The following is a 19,850-nucleotide window of genomic DNA, read 5'->3' as shown; positions in this document are numbered from 1 at the left end:
TATTTTTCTTATGCTTTATTTTTCATTAATGAATAATTTTTATTGTCACTTTTAGGCTATACAATATTAGGCTAGTTATTTTTCTTGTAAATTTGATTGTTTTCTCTACTTTAAATTACTTTTCTGTTTTATTCAACTATGCTGATTGTTGGTTGTAACATTTCATTCATTTCCATCAGACATAAATCCAGCATTAAGAAAATAATAATTGACTTTCGCCCTCTGTTTATAAAAGCATGCTGTTTATTGATAGATCTCGCTGGAGTCTTCAACACACTCAATGCTGCGCACGAGTTGCGCAATAGCTCCAGTCGTCAACAGGAACACGATGAACCTTGCGTTCATTTCCCATCCTGCCCTTCGCGTCAGCTGATCTTATCACGTCGCCTGTGCTCCTCTGTTTTCCTGGATCAGCAAACGCGAGTGACAGATATCACACGACTCGTGCTCATGTCGATTCGGTAAGAGGAAAGATAACACATCGGCCATGACCGTGTATTGTTGAATCGCCACCGCGACAGAATAACGCAGAACAAACATGGTGAGTCTACGAGCTTATTGTGCTGTAAGTTGTATGTATTAGCAGTAAAAAAAATGATGATAGCATTAACTTACTGTCTGTTGTGTAATGATAGATTGACAATAAGAAAGGCTGTATATGTTTGTGTGTCATTTAAGGTCGTTTGGATGCGTCTGAACTCCTGATTATGTTCATTCCCAACGGCGATGAAATAAAATACTTTTTAGAGATTAAATGCCACGGTTTTGACCATATAAATAATCCTTCTGGATGTGTTGTGTTATTTTTTTCCTATTTAGTGAGTGAACTGTCATGCATTTTGTGTTGTCTTGAGTGTCTAGTGCAAATTAAAAAGAAGTGGGCTACACTTTAATATACTTTGAAGAAAGAGTATTTATTACTGAAACAATGTAGTTAATAATAGTAATATGCTTAAGTGCAAAGTGAATGTAATGTTTTTGGACACTTGTATGTATAAAATATCATGTATATTTAAAAAAAAGAGACTTAATTAACCTAACTTAATAGTGCTTCTTTGACCTAGGTAGGACTTAAGACATTTTTTAAATGTACTTCTGTTATCTTTGAAATATGGTTGAAGTGTACCGCTAAATGTACATACAAGCATTCACTGGACTCAGGATGCACTTAATTTGATGTCAAATGAACATGTTAACATATGCATGTACTTCATTGGCGTGTGACTGAATCTATCTGAAAAGGAAACTTGTAGGCTTGTGTGTGTGTATCAGTTCCACTATTCGCTGACTAAACAAAGACTGCCAGTAATTATGCTTTTCTTCTCATTGTGTTTTTATTAGCTACCCTATAATCTCCTTTATTATATGAACATGTGGGGAAGTTGTAACACCATCAGTCTAACAACCTAGAAAAGATCTACAGATGAAATCACTATTATATATGAGCTGAGGGAACAGAATTGGTGTCTTTTAAATAAGCAGATTCTCATGTATACTTTGATTTAAAAAAACAGGCACAAAAGTATTTCATGTACATGTTTAAAAAACATCATGGCTGAGAAACACGAAGGGTTGTAACACTTTCCAGCGTAGAACAAAAGATGGCACACATTGAAAGAGTGAGCAACATATACTCACACTGTGTTTGAGTAGTTTTATGTGTTTTGAATGAAAATGTTACCTAGAAACAGTGTCCATTATTTGTGTTACATCCCGTATGGTAGGTTGTAACAACAGCGCTCTTTTTACTATTAATTTACTCTCAGATGTACTTATAAGTTGCAGAACTGCTATAGTTTGAGGCTAACACATAGTGGAGAATTTGAGACCGGACGCATTAGTGTTACAAAATGACTGTGCTGCAGTGTTACAAAATGTTACAACACGTCCCGATCTCCTCTATAGTCATTTGTCTGTTTTGCAGTGTGTAAAGCACGACTAATCGAAGCCAGAGGAGCCATGCTGGCCACCCAAACGCCTGAGAGCGGCCCAGAGGCAAAAGATGTCAAACAGGTTTGCAACTTCCTCATCTTTTTGAAGATTAGTTGGATTGTGGACATTACAGGGTCATTGATATGAACGTTTTGACTTTTTGTTGAGCAGGTTCTTTAATTTGTGGGAACCTGGATTTGTTCTTGTAAACCTGCGTTAAATCAAAGATGATGTGTGTTGTTTGATGAATGTTAAAACACTTTCTCCTAGCACAGCTTATATGCAGAGCAAACTATCAGTAAGCCATGATTCACATGTTAGGGAAACACTGTGGCACTTTCATAACATTGTTTCTCGTTCTGTTTTAATCCAGTTTGTTAAAAGGAGTTTATAGGAAGCAACAGTTTGCGTGTTGTCTTGTAGATGTCAGACCGCTGCGTGCACAGAATGGAAACTAGACAAGTATTGAGCTTATGAGAGAAGTGTCTGCGCTAGAGATAATGTGTTCTTTCTGGCCATTTCCTCTTTATTTGCTTAACTTTTGTTATTAGCTGCAGTTCTGTAGCACTTTATATTCAAAAGATTTCACATACTGGAATAACTAAAGCAAGATGAGGAAAATGTGTACAAAACTGTTCAGATTCAATCGCTCCATTTACACAAAACTTAATGGACAGATTAATTTAGATGAATATTTTGTGCTATCTGATACATACACTCAGGCAGCTGTTTCGTTACCTCTTTAGTTCTTACTATTTATTTTTAATAAACTGTTACGATAATGAAACAAACAACAAAGCATTTACAAAAATATATATACTGTACATAACCATAAAATATACAAACATATATACAAAATATACATCGATTCTTGGACTATTTGTCATATTAAATAGACATACATATATACACACACACACACAAATCTTATCTTTCAAAACTAATCAAATACATATATTTAAATAAAATAAAGCAAAAGATTCTAATAAAAAAAGTTGAAGCACACAATTACTCAAACATTGAACATTTAGGCTTACAAATAAGAAATATTTTATCTAATGGATCAGTTATTTACAGTGAAAGCAAAACTTATTTATTCTCCCAAGAAACTCACTAATTTTGCGCATTTCTTTTTAAACGCATCTACTTTACCCATTCAAACTCTTGACATTTTTCTAACGGTGTATTGTTATATTGTTTCAAATGTATTTTAAATACATATACATTTAAGACTTCCTTTCCAAGTTCCAACTAAAATAATACTTGAGTTTAAAAGTTTTTTTTTCTGTGTGTGTGTGTGTATGATCATCCCAAATGACCCTATATGAATTCAGTGGTAATTTAATACCAATAGACAACAACAAAAGGCAATATCAAAATAAATGCATGTCTTCCTCCTCTTCTGAACAGGATTTTTATCAAATTGATTTAATCTGAAAATCCAAAAATCATAAAAGATCTAAAACATTTGCAAGTTTTGAAACTTGAACACTTCAGAATATGATAAATCTTAATATTGACAGACATAGAAAGTGATTAATTCATACCTAACATATTTTTTTAAAGAAGTAGGTCAGATGATCAGATATCAGTGTTTTAAAAAAACACATTTAAAAAGATCTAATCTATATCTAATCTTTGCCAGTTTCCTCTTTCGTCATACACTCGGTGCTTATCATGACTGACACAAACTCAGTGTCTTCTAGTCATCTTGGCTTCATTCTTCCCAGAAACTTGACAACTGAGGTCTGCATGCTATTTGACTTATTTAAAGTTGTCATGTTGAATTTCCACAGCTTTGATTGACAGCGCTTTGGCTCATTTGCAATCAGTCAGCTGACATCAGGTGACAGTCTGTCTGTAGGTATTGCTCACATTCACATGGCAAAACATGACGACTTCTCCGTTCTGCCTTCTCTTAGATCCTCAAGAGGCAGCCTAATGCTTGCAAAGCATTGTGTGAAGTTGTTTTGTTGTTGCAAGAGCTTTTCTTTATTCGGTCTGCTGACCTAAATGTCACGATCATTCCAGTGACCTGATCTCAAACCAACCATGCATTACAATCAATGCAAATTACACACCCTTAAACTTTATTGATTTTGACTGAGTCAAAAAGGAGCGTTTTTGTTGGATCACAAAATAAATGACTATTGATCTCATGCGTTACCTGGTATTTTCCTCCATGGTTTCTTTGTTTTGACATCTTGTCAAAGAAAAGATGTCTAAACGGATGCATTACAGTGTTAAGTCACCTTTATTTATATAGTGCTTTATACCAAGGTCTTTCTGAATACTCGATTCTGATTGGCTGAAAGGTGTGCAATAAAACCGTTTGATGCACAGGTCGTTCCAAGACAGTTTAATAATCGTTCTATATTAATGCGCTATTTTAATTGAAGCGCACACACTCATAGGTCACTCGTAGTCGGAGATCATGCTCCTCACACACGGAAACGTATCAATGCTGCTATTAATAAAATAGCTTCGCTATTGAATCGCTGGTTTTGAAGTATTTAAACTCACAGATTTGTTGTTAATAGAGAGATAGACGTTGCACAGACGCAGATAATTCACACTCTCATCTCTCTCGCTTGATAATTAATTAAAATAAATGATATTAGTTTATTAGTTCAAATAAATGTAATCTTATGGCACTACTTTATCTCTGTGTCTGATTTAAATAGGACAAAATGCTTGATCTAACGATCCGTAACTGACGAAAATTTTAACCCTTCCGGTCAAATGTTAGCTTTAAGTTTTCAGTGCTGGCAAATGACCATAGTATAAGTGGGATAATCCACAGCTAGCTGTGCATTAAACCATGTGAACCATTTGGGGCAGTCGTGGCCTAATAGTTAAGAGAGTCAGACTGGTAACACGAAGCTTGAGGGTTCGATCCTAAGTACCGGCAGGAAATGACTGAGGCCATTGAGCAAGGCACCTTAACCCCCAATCGCTCCGCGAGCGACACAGCAAAATGGCTGCGAGTGTGTTTGTCCACAGTTTGCTGTGTGTGTGTGTGTGTGTGTTTACTACTCACTGTTCCTAATGTGTGTACTAACTTGGGTTATGGGTGGGTTAAATGCAGAGGACAAGTAAGGGATAATCCACGGCTAGATGTGCATTAAACTATTTTAATGCACGGCACAGAGGCAAATAACTAAATGACGCAAAGTTTGTTTGTTTATTTATTAAAGAATAGCCTCTTAAGATGCAACATCTCATTTTCAAGAGGGTCCTAACGTGGAGCGAATTCATTTGAAAGTGTAAAAGTGACGTGAAGGAAATATGGTAACCCATATTCTGAATTCATACAATACAGATTGTCTCAAAACAGCTTCAAAATAATAAACTGAATAATAACAGAATCAGTAATGCAACTAAAAAGTGACAATGGTGTCTACTCAATTCAGTTCAGTGTTGATTGATCTCAGTTCAATAACTTGTAAAGTTCATCAATTATGAAACAAGTTCAATTCAGCTACAAGCAGCTCTACAGAAGACAATAGTGTCATTGTTCAGCTCAATTCAAGTTCAGTTCATGTCAGTGTAGTCAAATTTACTGAATATTAAACAGAGCGATATTAACCCTTCTGTTGTTCTCAGTGGATCAAGGAAAAGATCGCACGGACGCTGAAAGCCCTGCAGAAGCGGTACATCACCACGGACACGGCGGTCACCAGCGAGGACCTGGAGGCGAACCTGCTGTGTTGTGCTTTGGAGGCGGTTTTCATCCATGGAATCAAGAGCAAGTTCATCAGATTTGATGGAGGTAACTTGCGCAAAGGAGGATCACGAGGAGCACTTCCTCAACCTGTCTTCTGGAGCCTATTGAAGACCGTCACACACAGGTGGGTCATAGATTAGAAAGCAAAATTTTAATTTGGCATGAAATTAAAATTCACCCTATCTATTTTCAAAATGCATGGTTTAGATCTTTTTGTGAACAATGTATTTGTGCATTTGTTTAATTAAGTGTTTCTATAATGCCCTTTTCACAAGATGAAAAATAAGTCTCTGGTGTCCCCAGAGTGTGTATGTGAAGTTTTAGCTCAAAATGCCCCACATATAATTTTTATAGCATGTTAAAATTGTCACTTTTTTAGGGTGAGTAAAAACGCACCGTTTGTGTGTGTCCCTTTAAATGCGAATGAGCTGCTGCTTCCGCACAGAGGGGCGGAGCTTCAAGAGATTGTGTGTTAGCATCTTTGATTACCTTTGATTACACAGACACGCACTGGAAATTTTAAAAACGTTTAGCCTTTTATGTTCAAACCAGAATCGGACAAAGATGGAGAGACTCAAGAAGAAGTGACAACATGTAGAATGCAACAGAACATTTCTGAATGATTAGTTGATGGATTTATGTTGCTGATGTGGAGTTAACTATCTTCAAGTCTCTGATTAGCATATTCTGTCATGATACATAAATCGCGTTCCCGGAAGCTGGGTTTATGTAAATTTTAAGGTTAGTGATGTAGCTCATTGTAGTCCCTACCAGCTGTTTGTTGTAGTCCTTAAAATGCAATTTCTGTAAAAGAAAATATCTTCCTTTGTTTTGAACTTTGAGCGTTGTAACTTTGCAGATGTTGTTTATGCTCAAACAGCAACATCACATACTAACTAAAGTTAGAAAAGTGAAATCATAATCAACCACCCCTTTAAAAAAAGGTTTGACCTTGTAATGTTTCATTCAAAATGTCATAACTGAAATGCATTAGACATCTTCTGACCCCAAACTTTTAAATGGTAATGCACCCACCAACCAATTTCCTCCTTTCAGCAAATCAGTTAGCGAAGGCCACATAAAACTTTTTTTTATTTCTGAAGGCTCATTGACTCCCATGACCTCAAGGGATAGCATATCTCTTGAATTTTGGTTGCTAGAGGGAACTAAATGTTATTAATGAGCCTTATTGGATTAAAGTATACACCACTTTTTTCAAAATCATTCCTAAGCATTTGGTTTTTTTATTAACCAAGTCGATTGATGTTGGTTCATGCTTCAAAATAATTTTAACCAAGTCTTTCCAAGTGAGCAACCTGTCTCCCGTTTGGAAACAGAAATAGGCATGTCAGGGAGACTCTGTGAGGATTGTGACAAGCCTGTAGGATTAGTTGAATCATGTGGTTTAGTAATTGGCTCCAGAGCCTATGGGCAATAGTCAAGTGACACTCACTCACTCGGTACTCTGAGGCACTTTGACTCATGCTTGAGGGTTTCTTTCGTTAAAGTATTGAGTCTTGAGTGAAGGAGGAGGAAGTCGATAAAGACAGTACTGACAAAAAGTCTAGTATGATTAACACAGTGTATGTCACAATATGATGCACATCACAATGCATAATTTTACATGCATAAAGATATAAATTCTTGTATGGTTCATTGCACTTTGCTTTGTAGAATTGACAGAATAAAGAAATGCCAGTATTTGTAGATGTTTGCACTTATTTAGACTAACTTCTCTAAACTGGAAAATAAATTGTGAATGCACACAAATAAGTATTGACACAATGTTGTGAGAAAAATAATTGCATTACAGTAAACGAAAATTTCATCAAGTACTCCCCTTCATGTCATTCCAAACTTTGAACACAAAAGAAGATCAGGATAAATCCTCAGAGAGTTCTGTCTATCACTTTCAAAACTTGAATGCTTTAAAAGTTCATAAAGACATGAAAGTAATCCATAGTGGTTTAGTCCAAATCTTCTGAAGAGACACAATCGCTTTAAATGCTAACATTTTGAATTTAGGCTTTTATTCATTTATAAACATTGATCAATGCACGTCAAACATGGTAAACGCAAGATCAAACATTCTTGCTTTACGTGCAAGAACAAACATTGGTTCTCGAGCCTCAAACATGCACGTTTGAGCTTCCGTTTACCGTGATTTTTTGAGTGATCACATGCAACTCTTTTGATTCTATAGGGATGTAGTTCAAGAACTGGAACGTCTAAGCTTCATAAACTCAGACATTGGTCGCTGCAGAGCTTGGGTACGCCTGGCTCTAAATGACGGACTTCTGGAGTGTTACCTGACCTCACTGCTTCGCGAGGGGTCCAAATTGGGCTCCTACTACCAGCCCGGGGCTATTCTGCTGGACCCGGAGGACCGCGAGGTTCTTCTCACCCTTCTGCAGGGTTTGGCCTCGATGACCTTCCAGCTCTCCTATAAATCAGCTGTGCTGAATGAGTGGACCAACACACCACTGGTCCTCGCAGGCCTTTGTCCCCTCACGCCTGCCGACGAGCACCTTCTGGGCCCCAAGCGCAAGGAGTCTTGGGATACAGTCTCACAGTCATCTGGAGGGTCCGGAAGCTCAGATTGGGCTCAGGAAGCGATTCCGAGGGAGTCGAGGAAAGAGCAAAACGAGGGTTGTGAAACGAGCACGCCGCTGACCTCATCAAACCTCAGTCTGAATACGTCGGGGTCGTCACAGCTGTCCTCCAGCCTGAGCTCTGATAGTCTGCTCCAGAGTCAGGAGCCCAAGAGTCCTGAAAAGGAACGCTGGAGTTGTGACATGGAAATCGGCCACAAAGCACAACACAACACCGTTACAGAGTGAGTAAAAGTTTGTCTATTCTGTTAAGCCTTGTGACATGTCTCAACCAAGCAATAAAGTGTCAAGCGATAAATGATAAACCACCTTGTTTTAAAGTCGGCATGAAACGGATGTTGCGATTGTCTTTTTTTCCCTGTTGGGACGTGCATCCGAGTGAAACGCTTCTCAAATAAGAAAAAATTAAGTCCCACCCAATTTTGTCCGTGGGGAATTGATTGGATGGTTGGATTGTTGTGGTTTGCTATTGGTGGATCTCATGTGAGTGACAGGTTGCCCCGCCCTCGCGCCAGTAAACGCATCATCAGAGAAGAGAAGAGATGTTGCTGCAAGAGGGAGGGGAAGTTATTTTGATTAAAGATTACGAGGCACATTAATTTAAATTTAATAAATCAATTATAATCAATACTGCAATGTTCAATAAAAAAACAAAACAAGAATTGCCGATTTTGATTACATAATGACTTTAATCAGAGTTGTTCAGGACTACATATTTTCAAAATCAACAAGTTGGGTAAAATAATAATTAATCAACTATTTGGTCATATCTAGCAATATACCAAAACCTGCTTAGTTGCTTTTAAATAGGCTACATTCCCTTTTTTTAACTCCTTAACTAAAAATATATACAGTAGGTACCGGTATATCAAAACTAAATAGTCAACTTCTCTACTTAGGTAGGTATTGGTCAACTAGTTGGCCAGCAAACCACCTGCAACCATCAACCGCGTCATGCTATAAGACATTTTGTCAGTTGCTTGGTTTTTATTTTCAGAACCATCCAAAATGCTTTCCTCAGCTGTATATTATGAGTCACATATGTACTGATTGACTGGAATTTTTTTTTTGTAGAGAGAACAACTCCTCTAGTCAGGATTTGAAGAAGGAAGACTTTGATGCGTTCATGCCCGCTCCAGATATTAAGCTCCAGACTGACTCTGCCAAACATGCTGTTGATAGAAAAGCGCACATGGACACGGACACACATCTATCTAATGCACACATCACAGGGGGATCTAAAGCATGCTCAGAAAAGATATCAGCTGAAGCGTTACTGGATACAAAAGAAGGAACAACGGAAGAATCCGAGATTCTAGTTAAAAGCACAAGACTAAAAGTTAAACATGCAGTCACTGAGACTCAAGAACGGGAGCAGAAGAGACAGAACAGAGACTTCTCTGTTGAGTCCTCTTCAGTCTCTACTGTTGAGAAGACCTCTGACCTCAGTAAAGACCCTGACACTGTTCTTCCAGAGACCTCTGCTGCCCCTAATTCAGTCGAACAATCCCGAAATGCTGCATGCAGGCGCTCCGCAAGTACCGTCAGCAGGAAAATATCCTCAGACTCTCTGTATTCCTCTTGTGTGAGTGTTTTCAAAGAATCATATTCTCTCTTATATCCTATAGTAATGTTAATGTACCAACTGACAGTGATCCTGTATAATTACAGCATTAATTGATAAATTGTTTTCCTTAAGAACAATTGATTTGTACTGTATCTGATGTAAATCTTGGAATCTGATCGAATCGTAATCAAATCAAAAGCTTGTGAATCAGAATTGATTCGTGAAATTAATATTCATGTCAATATCCAGCACTATTTGACCCTGAGGGTGGATACTAAAATAAGATGTAAAATTGTCTCTTAAAATCTGTTTGTCTCTCAGAAATCGACATCTTGGATATCAGAGGATGACTTTTACAAGCCAGAAGGAACGGGCAGTTCTGAAGCATTGGCCGTCATTGACATCACGCAATTGAACGGTCAGGTGACGCCCACCTCTGAACCGGACACCCTCCAGCCGCCGCCAAGCGTAGTGCACCGGAGACAGAACGGTAAGATGGATAAAACAGGAATTTGCTTATGCCAAATTCTTGATTCGTAACTGCTGGAAGACTTTTGGAAGTTGCAAAAAAGTATATTTTTGTTACCTCTGATGTGTTATCTGTGCTTAAATTTTCTTGTATTTTTAATATGCAATAATATTCTTGTATTGCAGAATAATGACCGTTAAAAAAGAACAAAAAAAAAAAAGACACACTACCAGTCAAAAGTTTTGTCTTCTGCTCACCAAGGCTGCATTTATTTGATTTAAAAAAAAAAAAAAAAAAAAATACACTCAATCTTGAAAACAGCAATTCAATGAAAAAGACAGATGTTTAATAAAAAGCATAAATAGTGGATGTGTGTATAAGATCACCTGTGTGTCTCTCTCAGGTCTTCCTAACCTGTTCAGGGGTTTGCTGAAGCTGGGTCAGCTGGAGCGCCGCAGTGCGGTGGGCATGTGGTGGGATTACTACTGCGAGCTCTCTCCGTTTGAGTTGCGGCTTTACGTCAATGCAGAGGAACGTATCTGCTATGAAAACCTGTCCCTGCTGCGCTGCGAAGACGTCCGCCTGTCCTCCGGCTCCGAGGGCCGTTTTCGGGTCTCCTTCCTGAGCAAAAGAATCTACCTGCGGGCACCGTCGCATGGGGAGGCTGAAGACTGGGTCGATCGCATCATGGAGGCCATCAGCAAACTACGTCCCATGATGAGAGACGAGCAGTGGGAGGTGCTGCAAACGCCCAGTGATCAGGAAATCCCCTCGCCAGCACCCTCAAGCCCCGAACGTACCATCTCAGAGCTTCCAGACCCCCCTCAGTTAGATTGGACCCGTCATAAGGACCCAGAACTAGATGCCATAAAGGAAGCGGTGGTCTATCAGCACTTGGAGGAGAAGGGTTGGCGGTCTCTTGTGCTCTCGCTCTCCCTGGAGACCCTCAAAGGTTACCGGGTCCAAGATGACTCCAAGACACTCCTTTTCTCACTGGCCATTGGTAACATCAGGGATGTGGTTCCAGATGTTTCTCTAGGTAGTCCTGCGTTTTTTAAGATTCTGACTGCGCGGGACACACTGACACTGAGGGCAGAGAGCGGCGAGGAAGCCCGCGGATGGAGGAGTCTGATCAGAGGAGCACTCGACTCGTATCTGGAGACGGAGGATGATGGAGGGCTTCAGGGTGTGTCGTCGCCCGGCGGCGTCCACAAACTGGTTCAACACAGACTGAAGGGAGACGGGGAGTTGCTGTCTCACTTGTCTGAGGTCCCTAAGGAAAGAGGACTAGACGCGCAAAATTACAAATGTGCAGGTATGAGAGGATGGCACGATGACTTTTCTTTTTTTATCTGTAAATTATTTCGAATTATAATCAAATGAAATTCATACAGGCAATGAGTTTAACTTTTGGCTTTATTAAATATAATAAAGGTATAATTATTTTGTTTATTATATTATTATTTCCTGAAAATGAAAGCATCAAAGTAGTTATAGTTATCATTCATATTTGAAGAAAATATTGATCAAATCAAGTTAGTGTGGTGTAACATGCAGGGACCGACTTTGTTGTCATGTGACAAGAAAACCATCAAACAGGAAATGATACCACAAAGAAGACTCATGTAAACTGTAGTAACTGTCATTTTTAGATCAGTAATAAGTAGGGCTGTAACGATTAATCGAAATCCAAAATAAAAGTTTGTTTACATAACATATGTGTGTGTATTGTGTATAATTATTTTGTGTATATATATATACACACACATGCATGTATATATTTAATAAAAATGTGTTATTTATATATAAAATAGTTATATGTATATATAATATAAATCATATAAAAATATATATGCTGTATATAAATGCAAATATTTCTCAAATATATACATGCATGTGTGTGTATTTATATATACAAAATAATTATACACAATACACACACATATATTATGTAAACACAAACTTTTATTTTGGATTTCGATTAATCGCGATTAATCGTTACAGCCCTAATAATAAGTAAGATCAGTAATACGATTTTTTTTGAAAGAAGTCGAATGCTCTCCAAGGCTGCATTTATTTGATAAAAAATACACTAAAAATAGTAATACTGTAAAATATATTTACAATTTAAAATAAGTATAGACTTTAATAGTTTTTAAATGTAATTTATTCCTGAATTTTAAGCATCATTACTCCAGTCTTCAGTCACATGATCCTTCAGAAGTCATTCTAATGTGATGATTTGCTGCTCAAGAAACATTTATTATTATCAATGTTAAAATCAAGATACATTTTTTTTTTTGATAACACTGTATATATCAGATTTTTTAATATTTTATGATGCGGCAAGGTTACTTCAGGTTTTTAAATTTCAAATGTAGTATTCATAGTGATGGACAACATGATATTCATGATTTAAAAATATTTCTTTAATCGTTGTTTGAAAAGTAAAAATGTATGGGACAAAATTATATTTTTACTTGGTTACACCACATTTTTTTATACATTTGACAGAAATGTATGAAACCAATAAGAATGCAAATATTACATTAGAGCTGTGCACATGCACTTCAAGATGGATTTGTCTAGTCTTTACTTTTCATCGTCCCAGAAACGAGCCATTGGCCACATGTTTCTGTCCGGAAATGAGTCGATATCGAAGTGTTTTTCACTGTACCTGTGCTCTCTGGCACCAAGTAAAAGCTCTTGTAAACGTGTACCCAGGTTGCCCTCGGCAGATCGGCGTGTCTTTCGGGAGAGCCAGACTCTGTGAGTTCTCAGGCCAGTACTACTGTGATTCCTGTCACCAAGGAGACGCAAGCATCATCCCCTCCCGCATGGTGCACAACTGGGACCTAGAAACACGCGAGGTGAGCACCAACGCATAATACATTTATTTAAAATAATAATAATTTTTCTTCCCATTTTTCATTATTGTAGTTCAAGTTTTTATTGTCATATTTTTAAAGCTATTAAATTAATAATCAATCCAATCAATAAAGGGTTTTTTTTTCTCTTTTTTTTTTTTAAGCTTTAAGGCTTTGATTTGATCAAATTCATATGAAACGGGTAACACTTTACAATAAGGTTCCATTCATTAACATTAGATAATGTATTAACTAACAATGAGTAATGCATTTGTTACAATGATCCTTAGTCTTTGTCAACGTTAGTTAATAAAAATACAACTGTTCATTGTTTGGTCATGTCAGCTGCTCAGGTCCATTAAATGATAGTAACAAATACAACTTTTGATTTTTAATAATGTATTAGTAAATGCTGAAATGAACGGATTTAGAAGTATTTTCACTGATAGTTCATGTTAACTAATATAGTTATTGTATTTAAACCTTATTGTAAAGTGTCACCATGATATGCTGATTTATACACACCTGTTCATAAGTTTGGGGTCAGTAAGATGTTTTAATTACTTTTATTTAGCAAGGATGCATTAAATTGAACAAAAGTGACAGTAAAGACATTTATAATGTTACAAAATATTTATATTTCAAATAAATGCTGTTTTTGGAACTTTCTAATCATAAAATAATCCTGAAAAAATCGTATTATCAACATTGATAATAATAAGAAATGTTAACTGAGCAGCAAATCATCATATTAGAATGATTTCTGAAGGATCATGTGACACTGAAGATTGTCAAATAGAAAACAGTTATTTAAAATTGTACTGAACCCAAACTTTTGAATAGTGCAGTATACGCAAATAATTGTGATTTGATTAAGACAGGAGATTGTTGTCCTTCAGCTGTGTGTGACTGTGCATGTCTATTTGTTCAGGTCTCAAGACAAGCCTTCAAGTTGCTGACTCAAATAGAGCACGAGCCGCTTCTGAACCTTGACGTGTTGAATCCTGACCTGTTTGATCACACTGACACCGTGGCTAAAGTGCAAACCCTGAGGCAGAAACTTCGTTTCCTCGGAGACTACATCCTCATCTGCCGCAGCGGGATCAGCAAACATGTCCAACCCAGGTGTGTTTGTGTGTGCTCTTAGATGCATGTTTATCATTTCCACACCATTAAATCTTTAATATATGTTTGCAATAGATACGTAACAAGTTTTTTTTTTTTTTTTTCAGACTCCAACAGAGGACTTATTTATTAGATAACAGTGATGTATACAGTGTATTGGACTTGCAGCAGGTATTTATTCAGTAAAAAAATGATTATGATTTTTGATCCTTGCAAAAAATGATCCTTACATTTAAAATATAGTTAAATTTGCAGTTTTTGGAAGCAAGTCGTATAATTTACATTTAAGTGAAAAAATGTAAATTGACTACAAAATATAATTTAATTATCATAATCAACAAAATCCCGGAAAATATTGAGGTGTATATATTTTTTTTTTATTTGTCAATATCGCACACCCTTAATTTGACTGACTCCCTAACCCTTGTTGAAGAGACGAGTCCTATTACTTTACATGATCAGACTTGTGTTTTCTTGCACACAGATAGCAGACGGGCACTATGAATCTTACCTGCAGTCTCTGATTGAGTTTGGGTCCAAGCACGTGCACAACTGTGACCTTTGCACTCAGAGGGGCTTTATATGTCAGATCTGCAACTCTGACAACATCATCTTCCCTTTTCAGTTTGACATCACCTCCAGGTATTGACATATAACACACATTATACCTAAAATATATTAGTGTTGGGCGATATGCTCCATTTTCGTATCGTCAGCCTGTGAAATCGGCGATACACGATATTATTGTGAGGGGGCTTACTTATGATTATTAACTTGCTTATTTGCTTATACATTTTCTTTGTTTTATTACTTCGTTTTATAAATGAGAATCTTTTTCTATTTTGCTAGCACAGGTGGAGTGTTTATTAATAGGCTAAATCAGGTTATTTCCCGGTATAGTGAGGTAAAAAAAAAGATCCTTATAATTTTTGTATCTGACTGTTAGCGGGAAATTTACGGAGATCCTCTCATGCCGTTACAGATGCAGAATTTTGACTACTTCTGCACGAGATGGGAACACGTTTTAATAATTTCTTGGGTCAAGAAAGAATCAGAGTTTGCGATATATGTCCTCCTACCAGTGCTCTCTCTGTTTGAATGCACTTCACATATGCACACTTGCTTCAATAAGCCCAAACAACGAGGGTTAATGTGTTTTTAATGCCGGGAGAAATCAGAGTAAGGGGCAAAAATCTAGCTGAGTCGATCTTAGCAATCTTAATTTACTGGCTTAATATTTCTCTTGTGGACCTACATTAATGACTGACAAAATTTGAAGAATATTTCTTGTTAAACAAGTGTTTGAAGGTGCTTTTGATTTTCAAAGATGTGAACTTAGTGTTCGTGAACTAAAGACTGTTATTAGGCCTATTTGATTTTAGTGATATTATTATTATTATCATTATTCATATTTTGTAATTGTAGTGTTTTTAGTGTTTTTATTAGTGTCATTAAATGTTTTGTTAATGTGCTATGGAAATTAATAACATTAATTCAATTAATGTGCAATTATCATATTGATATCGGCAAAGGCATCTGCCATCAGCGATACACGATACTATCGTCTATCGGCACAACCCTAAAATATATAAACACTGGGTTCCCAGGTCCCAGAAAAATGTCCACCCCTACCTACTCAACATGAATGAAAACTAGCCTAATCAGTTTTTATTTAGATGATTTTAGCTAGACTAGTTTATGGCCACGTACATACAATAGTTTCTGGAGTGACATCTAACCGAAACTGTGATGTTTGCAATATTCTTGCAGTGTTGCCATGCCTACTTATTATAAGCATTTTCGGGCTTGTTGTTTTAGCTTCGCTCATAGAGCGATCAAGTAGTTATTAAAGTGGGCAGTTGCAGGCCACGATAGTTTGGTCTTATTTTCAGCTTAAAGCATTTGGATTTATTTCGTTTTATTCTTGTTTGCTTTTTATTTCTAGCTAGATCTAGCAACACGGATGAGTCAAGGCTTGTAGGCTACCTCTATTCCTGTGTTTTCTTGCATCACACGCATACAGAAGAGAGACACATCTCTGATGTGCGTTTTTATACGTCATTAACAACTAGTTGGTCAGTTCGGATCCATACACACTGTGCAGAATTTTGGTAAATGCGGTTCTCAATACCTTAATTTTTCAGGAGTTAATTTGGTTGAAGAATGTGAGTACAGTACAGAACAGGGTGAAGTGGTTTAATAAAGGGGGTTTTGATCTTTTAAAAATACTAAATTTTAGTACATTTTACTGTTCAAATCATTTTCATTTGTGACAATATAAATATACTGCCAAAATCCAAGTTTGCATAATTTTTTACTGTACATGTCTTTCATGAACCCTTAAACGTTGCATATGACAATTGACAATGCACAATGCCCATTTTGCGACATTTCTCCGCCGCCACAGAGTTAAATTCTTTAAAGTGGATTTACAGTAAGACCTTGAAATACAGACGCACTGCCCTGACAAAAGCCACATTAAGCGCTTTTTACTGTATCAGCCTTTATAAATGGACACAAGGCTGTAATATTAGAGGTATACAATACTGCCCTATGGAAAGCCAAATATGCAAATAGATCTTTATTAAATCATGCGCATCCATACTCTCGTTTTCTTCATAGTAAAATGGCAGTGACGCTCAAAGGAAATATGTTATAGACAGTATAGATAAAATGGAAATTGTAACGTTTGGGCACACAGAAAAAAACCTGCTCATGAAATGTTTCTAATCAGCACACAAAAGTCTGTATATTTTTTATGTTTGCAAAGGTCCCTTTAGGGGCTCTGTCATTTTCAAAATAGCCCAAATGTGCTAGAAAAGCACAACCCTGGCAACACTAATATAAAACACCACACATCTACTTTCACTTTTACACCATTTTACTATGCTGCCTGTTACTGAATTTTTCCCACCACTTTAACATTCACATGACTCCACCAGGGAGCCAAAGTGTCAGCTCAGCAGTCTGAAAAAAAATGGTGTAAAAGTAAAAGTAGATGTGTGTATTTTCACTTTTACACCATTTTTTTCAGATTGCTGTGCCGACACTTTTCATCATGAGAATGATGGTGTGACTGTGTTTTCTGTCTCTCAGGTGTAGTGTCTGCAAGACGGTGTTTCATTCCTCCTGTAAGGCCAAGTGTCCGGTCTGTCCACGCTGCGTTCGAATACAAAAGTATTTGGAGAGGGACTTGGAGGACTGATTTAGCCGTTTGTTAAAAACATGAAGGTTTCTAAGAAAACGGTCATGTGCCAAGTTCTCTGTTGCTGCCGTATCTACAGAGTTCAAAATCCAGGGTTAGTACCATATTATTGTAAAGTTATCTTATTTTTCTCAGTTAGCTGACCGACTGGAAGCGCTTGATCTGTATTTCACACTAAGAGTTTGATTGGACTCATCAGAAACTCGCCTTAAGTGCACTTATTTACACATACATATGTACATATTTACTCGCATTAGAACACCCATGTATGTTCATTCCTGAGATGTCAACAATGCCAAACAAACAATGGTGGGAGAACTGTTATTAAAGCTATGATTTTTGCTTTTTAACTTTATAAACACACCAACATTCAACGGTTAATCTATTCTCTGGCCTTCACTTGTTATTCTGCAGGTTTGTGTTTGGAATCATCAGTCTTAGTTCTCTCTCTTTCTTTCTTTTTTGCGTTGTCATTATTGATTTAGTCCAGCCAATAAAGTAATATTTATGAAACTTAAGACAATTAAATGCCAAGGATCTTAAAGCTCTTGATTGTATATTTTCTTGTTTTTTTTTTTACTATTGTTTTACATCTGAATGTCACATGCCAAGTTTTATATGAAGCATTACGAGTTTACAAAACATTGTGTGCATTAATAAGTATGTTCTTGTATATGCAGGAATTGTACGCACCTATTGAAGAAGGTGGTTAATGAAATCATGAAACGTACTAACACTTACAACCTCTTTTAACGGGTAATTTTTTGTACTATACTGTGCCTTTATTTTCAACTTTCGTTGTAGCATTCATTATCACGATTTTTGGATTTTTCCAAAAATGTAACTATTATAAGCCAATGTGAATTATTAATGTATGCCACAAAATCAGAAAGTATATATGGATGATAAAAAGCATCAACTCTTAATATATTTGATTCTTGTTTTAATGAATGTCCATTCTTAATAATTTATTTGCATATGAAGGTTGAATGCTGCTTCATAAGCACTTGTTTTAAATTGGAAACTGAATGAGAGCGATTACATTTTTCTTTTTGAGTTATTTTTGTTTTGTACTTTTTTTTAACAATGCTGTTTTTCTTGGTATTTTTATGACAAGTTCATTACATCACCTGTTAAAGTCTTTCTTATCTTCTGTTTTTTTTCCATTCGGGGCAGTGTTACCTAAGCAAAAGTCTCTCAACATAAATTGACAGGCAGAAACTCTTTTTACAGTCATGAATACTGAAGCTGTTGTTTTGATCTAAATTTGATGTTAACTCCTTTTATTTTATTATTAACAATAATTATTTCAGAGTAAACGTTTTTATCCTCATAATAATGTGCGTTTAGTCATTTAGCAGATGATTTTAACAGAACTGTTAATAAAAGCCAACAATATTTACAGTACACATAATAACTACCTGGAAAATGTTGTCTGTGCTCCTGCGTGTTTTCAGCTGCTCTCTGATCTGTTCTGTCTACAGGTGTGTGTGTGTGTGTGCCAATGTAACAGCATTCCCTAGAATCATCAGCTGTAGAAAGAATTTTTTTTGTCTCTAACTTGTCATTCTCCTCGAACCACATCGCACTGCATTTGTCTCTGACTGGTTCTTCCTGTTTTCGTACCTCCTGGCACTCTTTTTCTGTCTGTTTGTTTATTTCTTTCCATCCATCATCTGTATATACCAAACAAACTCCATCTAAAAATGTGTTTGTAAGCATTTTAGAATCTTGAATTGAGTGCAACTTGTGTAACTAAACCTGGATCAGAGTTTGAATAAATTATTTTTACTTTACAGAGAAAGTTTTTTATGCACTGGTAAATGTTGAACGATTTTGCTTTTAATTACATGTCTTTTGTCTGACTAGAGGAAAGAAAGCATCCAAAATACATATTTAAGTGTTTATTGTAGCCTATTACACTTATTCTATTAACGTTTTTTTTTTTTATCCAATTCAATGTTATTACACGGTCAGTACTTCTTCCAAAGGGTTTTGTCTTACCCTGATTCACTATGGAAAGCCTTTATAAAGTGTTTATTTTAAACAGTGCCGGATGGTTTTCGCTATCGGCTAGATTGTGTAGGCTACACGTCACTCGCACGTGTGTCTCCTCATATCCAGAAAAAAAAGTTGCTCCGGCTCCTTTGACACATGGCATAGGTTAGTTGTCACACAGAGCGAGAAAGGTTGACATTGGGTAAGCTAAATCTCAAACCTCTGGTAAATCACCCGTTTTAAACAAACGCCGAACTAAGGAGAGACTACTGGCAAAAGAGACTGTGACCGAGGTCGTAATAAGATGAGAATTAACACTGACTAGACATTGACTAATAACTTTGACTT

General features: G+C 36.6%; 1 protein-coding gene across 1 annotated transcript; it reads left to right on the top strand.

Annotated features, from left to right (window-relative positions):
* Window positions 1-258: 258 nt before the first annotated feature.
* Window positions 259-19,305, top strand: plekhm1 (pleckstrin homology domain containing, family M (with RUN domain) member 1). Its single transcript, XM_079595439.1, has 12 exons — window positions 259-541; window positions 1,925-2,013; window positions 5,539-5,783; window positions 7,863-8,495; window positions 9,346-9,856; window positions 10,160-10,328; window positions 10,711-11,622; window positions 13,032-13,177; window positions 14,106-14,299; window positions 14,407-14,470; window positions 14,784-14,941; window positions 17,396-19,305. The coding sequence occupies exons 2-12, from the start codon at window positions 1,960-1,962 to the stop codon at window positions 17,502-17,504; spliced, it is 3,195 nt and encodes a 1,064-aa protein (XP_079451565.1). The 5' UTR covers window positions 259-541; window positions 1,925-1,959; the 3' UTR covers window positions 17,505-19,305.
* Window positions 19,306-19,850: the final 545 nt, after the last annotated feature.

This window comes from Phoxinus phoxinus (assembly GCF_949152265.1).
Source record: "Phoxinus phoxinus genome assembly, chromosome: 21".
In the NCBI taxonomy this organism is placed as follows: domain Eukaryota; kingdom Metazoa; phylum Chordata; class Actinopteri; order Cypriniformes; family Leuciscidae; genus Phoxinus; species Phoxinus phoxinus.
Note: the sequence above shows the minus strand (reverse complement) of the source record. Positions and strands in the feature narration are given on the sequence as shown.

Bases quoted from the DNA above. Each gene is read 5' to 3' on its own strand.
- plekhm1 (XM_079595439.1), top strand. From the start codon at position 1,960: ATGCTGGCCACCCAAACGCCTGAGAGCGGCCCAGAGGCAAAAGATGTC. The intron at 11,623-13,031 runs GTATGAGAGGAT...ACGTGTACCCAG, and splicing joins GCAAAATTACAAATGTGCAG to GTTGCCCTCGGCAGATCGGC. The intron at 14,471-14,783 runs GTATTTATTCAG...TCTTGCACACAG, and splicing joins GTGTATTGGACTTGCAGCAG to ATAGCAGACGGGCACTATGA.